At 41.3% G+C, this 6032-nt stretch overlaps 1 protein-coding gene across 1 annotated transcript; it reads right to left on the bottom strand.

Annotated features, from left to right (window-relative positions):
- Window positions 1-4975: 4975 nt before the first annotated feature.
- Window positions 4976-5803, bottom strand: LOC122623422 (glycine-rich cell wall structural protein). Its single transcript, XM_043802577.1, has 3 exons — window positions 5599-5803; window positions 5218-5463; window positions 4976-5094 (listed from the first exon to the last, which is right to left on the bottom strand). Exons 1-3 carry the CDS (start codon window positions 5684-5686, stop codon window positions 4976-4978), a joined length of 453 nt encoding a protein of 150 aa, XP_043658512.1. The 5' UTR covers window positions 5687-5803.
- Between the last annotated feature and the right edge of the window lie 229 nt (window positions 5804-6032).

Raw genomic sequence — 6032 nt, forward strand, 5'->3', positions numbered from 1 at the left:
GAGATTTCCACTTCCGCACATGCTGTGGCACAGAAAGAGACGGCGACATGTGCACCCTCTTAGGCAGGACTTCCTCTCCAGGACCCCAGCCACCCAGCCACCCATCCATCCATCCATCTATCCATCTACTCATCTATCCGAGCCACAGACCCAGTTGATCTGTCTTTCGGCTCATTGTTATTGGGAGTTTAATGCACCTCCGGACGACGGAGGATGCTCTGTTTACCCAGCCTTTCATTTGGATCCTGACTGTGTCCTGCATGGTGTCCTTTGTGTTCTTCGGCCTTTCGGGCATTGTGAATCATAATTGTCCAAGGTTGATTTCTAAAAGCTGGCAGTTATGTGGATTGCTGTAAGAAGAGCACTTCATTTGGGATTTCTTAAAGCTTTAAAATCATCTACAAATATCGAGTTAAATGGAGTTCAATAATTGCCATGTGAGGCATGTGCGGAATAATATGTTGTATTTTGCTTGTAATTGCGTCAGCTTTTCTGCAGCCTTTCTGCACATCTCTTTCGATTACTTTTCCGCGTGATTTGTATTCAATTGTTAGTTTTATGATTCATTCAAAAGTTTTTAGCATCATTACATTGGCGTTCCGGTGCTTGTATCTCTTCCAATTCCAGCCACTCGTTTCGTCATCATTATCATCATCGTAGTCGCTGGCAAATTTTGATGACTCGACGCGATTGAAAGTGGTTATGACCAGCTTTAAATGATGCCCCAAACTCGGCAGCACCTAAAAGTTTTTTGCAGTTTTTCTTGCCATTTTAATGTGCTCTCATTTCTCCGCACACTGCGAGTAAAATTAAATTTTATCGTTTGCACCAAACTGATTGGAACTCCATAAACAATGTGTAATGTACATATATCTAATCAATGAATTACTTGCATTATAGTATGAGCTTAAACATGTGCTGAAATAAATAACAACATGTTGGTAACTCGTTTTTCCCAGTGCTGATAATTTTTCCCCCGTTTCCCCTACTTTTTTTTTGTCATGGGCCATTGGAAGCGTTTTGTTTCGGTTTCAGTTTCAGTTACAGTTTCAGTTTGGTATCGTTTTTCTTGCTGATTTTGCTTATGCGAATTTAATTTACCGAAAGTGAGAAATGGTCACGGAACCGACCAGCTTCATCGCCATTTCGATGCCGCATCCCATCGCATCCTTCACGCGATCATTATAATGAGCTGCGTCGCTAATTATGTTTGTATATGTACATACATATGTACTTCGAAGTAATCCAGCAGTTAATGGCAACTTATTGTCCAGCATTTCCCATCCGACCCGTTGGCGTCTTCTTTGTCAAAGTTTCGAGTGCCGAAAGCGTAATTTGTTTTCAAATATTTATTTATTTATTTTGGGCTGAGTGCGTGCGCCATGGGATTGCATAACACCATTTGCGGTGATTACGATGTCTGAAGTACATCAGACTTCAACTTCAAATCGGCGGAGAAAGCATGGCGAAAAGTTAAGCCTTCCTCGGAAATCGGGGAAATGGGACGCCAGGTCTTTGGAGTCCAACAAAATGCATAATGGACCATGGTGCATCTGTAAAATGTTTTTGTATTCATATGCCATGGTAGTTGCTGTTCAAGAGAGTGATGTATAATTGCTGAACCGAAACTACAAAATAATACTAATGGTTTTGTGGCACCACAACTGAACTGCAAACTGTTGTATTTCAATTTGCAAGTTCCACATTTGTTAGTTCAAACTTATCGCATATCGATAAGCAAATCTGTCCGCTGAACATAAGTCATAAATTGTGAAATGCCCATGAAAACTACAAAGTATAATATGACTGTTTTAAGCCACGTTTAATTAATACGGACCATAATTACTTTATTCCTCAACAGCAGGCATTGGGTTATTACAAATATTTCCATCATTTTCATTTTAAGCCACTGATTACGGGTAACCAAATATCTGCACCAGAGTGAAATATAGTATTTTCAAAAATGTATTTCTAATTTTAATTTTAATTAATGTAGCGAATTAAAATTTGAGATAAGAGTGAAATGTGAGCAAATTGATTGTAGATTGCAATGCCAAGTTTTTAGATCAAATCAAATGTGATTTTAATTTGGTTTGTATTTACTAAATGTATTGTATTACTCGTGCTTTATCTAACAATTAAATTAAAATCTGACCGAAAACAAATAAATTGGTATTTCCAACCAGATTTTTTTTGCCAATATCCTTTTTCGTCCTTTTTTCTGTGGCGCACACAATTTTTTGTAGCATCGGAAGCCTGTCCAAATATTGCCTTTATTGTTAGGCGCAGCAATCTAGAGTTTTCCCGCCCCAGGATGTTGCTCCTCCAGTCCATTTGACACTTTCCAAAAATGTTTGCCATTTTTTCCGCCTGGCCGGAAAAGCCCTTTCACCTACCTGGAGCCCCACCCCCGCTTTTCCTCCGTCTCCATTGTCAGTTGGACATAGTTCAATGTCGAATCCGTTGCTTTTCTTTTTATTTTTTTGGTTTTTTTTTGGTTTTTTGGACTTCTTGCTGTTTTCCAGCGAACGAAGGCGAATTCCCGAGCAGCGGCACATTCCGATGCTAATTCTAATTAAGCGCATTTGATGAAGTAAACGTGTCCCGAGTTTTTACTTCATAAAGACAAAGGCAACTGAAATCCGAAATGAAACCAAACCGAAACTAAAGAGCGCGACGAGAAGGGGGTGTGGGGAAGGGGGAAGGGGAAAAGGCGGAAAAGCCGGAAAAAAGGAAAATCGTAGAGGGTTGAGCTGGCAGATAAAATTTCAACGCGCGCTCATTAAAAACTTTTGGAAAGGCAATAAAAAATATAAAAAAAAAACAAAAAAACAAAAAATACGAAAAGCAACAACAAAAGGTCGTCCTGCAGATGAATAAATAAAATGAAATGTGTAAGAGCGGCGAAAAGCAGGGAAAATTCATTGTCATTGTCAAAATAAATTTTTCTTTTGAAATCCATTAAAGGTTTCATTTGAAGCGAAATTGTTAGAAAAGTGCAAACGGCAAGCAGAATCCAGTCGACACAAAAAAAAAAACCGAAACGAACCGCAGATGAAGGAGAAGAAGTGCCCGGAAAAAATTGAAATTATTACAAAACTTTTGTGATTATCTCGGTTGCCTTCGCCTTCGCCGTTGCCTCTGCCTTTGCCTTTGCCTGGGCCATGTCCTTCGTCGCGGACCTCTCCAATCAGCCATCGTCCTGCGAGGCTGGCCAGAAGAAGTCAACTTTGTTTCGCCCAATAACTGTCAATGCGGCAAGTGTTTGGGCGTGGCCACTCGCTCGATTGCCCGGCCAATTGTTGCGCCAATCTGGCTAAAAGGCTGGAATATAACCGAAATGGGAAAGCCCTTCGTTAGTTCCAGCTATCCAGGGTATGCCAGCACTCGAAAGTAATAAGACCCCAAGTGAAACCGGCAGCCAACTCTGTTAGTCATCGTAGCCAAATTGCAACAAATTGAAACAAATCGGGCGATGTATCACGGAAATAACCCGCTTAGCAGCGAAATGGTATAAATCAGTTTGATAAATATTGAATAAACCATTTCGTAATGCCGTAATATAGGGTATATGGTATATGGTATAGGGTATGGAGCTTTCTCCATTCGCAAACGGCCTTGCCGCCTGTCAGTCGGTTAGCCCACACCCCAAAAATCACACAAAAAATATATATATTTATATGGAAGGGGGGCGAGGAGGGGAGAGCCACTTAATATAGAGATTTATGCTAATCAAGCTGAAAAGTATTCGCCGAGAGGGGTCTCCATTTGGTGGAGATGACTTCGTCATCGCATCTGAACTCGGCTGGGCGCAAATGGAATGGAATCCTACTCATACTAAATGAAAGTGAAAATTCTTATGTAATATGCTAATATTTCTTGGCGCGCCTTGGATTTCAGTTTTTTTTGCAGTTGTTGTTGCCGGATTACGAGAGATTTTTATAATTTTAGATTTATGGAAAGGCGCTGAAGAAAGCGAGGAATCCAGAGAAGTTTGGACTCGTTGTTGTTATTTTCTCAATGTTGTCTTTTTTTTTGGTTTTTTTTTCTGTCTGTCATCTAATAATCGCCAACGAAGTTTTCAGATTTTATTTGGATTTTTTTTCTTGCTGAGGCATTCATTTCTTGGGCCTTATTTATACACAATTGTGACGTGTTTGTGCGCAAACTAATTAATTTAGATTTAAATGTGCGTGTAAATGGAAAGTTGTATACTTTATGGCCGCAGTCGCATTTAAAACGTATACATGTGATATTCCCGTAAATAATTTATTAAGCCACATAATTTGGGATTAGATAATGAAAACACACAAAACACAAAAAATCAAAAAATCCGTAGTAAATGCATAGATGTGTGTGTGTGTGCCGATTATGGCTGCGTATTAAAAATCAATTAATCTGGGGAGAAAACATTCATTATGCTAATAACGCCGAGTGGAGCGAATCACGGCAATTGATAAATGAGGCGGCGAGTAGGTGAAATGAAAACAAAAGCCATGAATTAATTGAACACATTACTAATGCCCAATAATCCGGCGAACAAGTTGGCATCCAAATGGGCAAATGCAGTGCAGAAAGTATTTAATGTGCGGCTTAGAAAAAGTTAAATCATGCCTACAATAATTTTTCTTTTCTAAGCTTATTAAATGATTATATAGCATATAATGACTAACTTCACTTGTTAACCCATTTAAGTTTCAGTACTAATTCCTCCAGCTTAAACATTCGAAATAAAAACAAACACAGACATCGGTAAATAAATTACTTAATTTAATTTAGCGCGCTTCAAGCAATCGCACAAGTTTGATTGAAACACGGAGAGTTGTCCGCACATGCATTTTAAATGGATTGAATAAATAAATTAAGCACAAGTGCAAACAAATCACTTGGCGCTCCGCACATTCCCATTCCCATTTTCAATTTCCCATTTCCAGTTGTCCGATTTTTCTCGATTTTTCCGCGATAATTGGGCGCGTCAGTAGGGATTATTGCAGCAGCAGTTCTTGATGAGGGCGTGTTCGTAGCAGGATTTGGCATACAGCAGCGAGCAGTCGTAGTACAAACACTGGGGCGGTCTCAACTGCGGGGCACCGCCTGCGGGTTAAAGCGCATTACGGCCGGCGTCAAATTGAATAAAATTAATAAATGCAGGCGATTAAAGAGCGTGCATAAATAATGTCGCCAAAGGCTCTCGCCCCGCAGCCCCTGATTAATTACCTGGAAAATCGCAGCAACAGGCATCGTGCACCATCTTGTGCGAGCAGTACGAGTAGACCGACGAGTCGCACAGCGGGCAGCCCGGCTGCTGCGGTGGTCCGTAGCCACCCTGGCCCGGATATCCGGCTCCAGATCCGGCTCCAGGTCCGAACCCGGCCCCGGCCCCAGGCCCCAGACCACCCACGCCCACGCCGCCGAAGGAGGGACCCAGGCCGTTGCCAAAGTTCTGGCCACCAAACTGACGCGCTGAAATGGCCAGAAATCGGTTGGTTACTTGGTTAAGTCAAATATTTTGATATTTATGTTCATTCATTTGAGTATGAGCAATATTTTCGTTAAGTAAATATCAAATCTTAACTCAAAGAGCAACTTGCTACTTACTTGAAGTCTCCTGCTTTGCAGTGACCAAAACGCTGGCCACTAGAACGATTGCCAGTTGCACGTGGCTCACACTGCGTATGCGCAACATTTGTAAAGAATTTCGAACGAGATCTTGTGGGACCAAAAGCCGAGTATCGAGTATGGAGTATCGCGAGTATCGAGTATGGCGAGTATCGAGTTTTGGATGCCGAGTGATGGTGCTGATGCTGATGCTGGAACTGCCGTTTGTCGACTGCAACAAAGGAAACCTTTATAGAGTTGTCTGCCGGGCGATCGGTGCTTTCGGGCTTTCGCTTTCAACTTGTGACAAATTCATATATAATTTGATTTGATGGCCATTCAGACAGCACGACCACAAAGCAAATGACACGACAGTTGATGCTCAGATCTCGGATTTCAGCTTTCCACCTTTCCAGCTTCCCAGCTGAGACCCC

The sequence above is a fragment of the Drosophila teissieri genome, chromosome X (genome assembly GCF_016746235.2).
Source record: "Drosophila teissieri strain GT53w chromosome X, Prin_Dtei_1.1, whole genome shotgun sequence".
In the NCBI taxonomy this organism is placed as follows: domain Eukaryota; kingdom Metazoa; phylum Arthropoda; class Insecta; order Diptera; family Drosophilidae; genus Drosophila; species Drosophila teissieri.

Excerpts from the sequence above, each read along its gene's own strand:
- LOC122623422 (XM_043802577.1), bottom strand. The coding sequence starts at position 5,686 with ATGTTGCGCATACGCAGTGTGAGCCACGTGCAACTGGCAATCGTTCTA. Across the intron at positions 5,464-5,598 it reads TGCAAAGCAGGAGACTTCAA|CGCGTCAGTTTGGTGGCCAG; the intron begins GTAAGTAGCAAG and ends TGGCCATTTCAG. Across the intron at positions 5,095-5,217 it reads CTGTTGCTGCGATTTTCCAG|GCGGTGCCCCGCAGTTGAGA; the intron begins GTAATTAATCAG and ends TTTAACCCGCAG.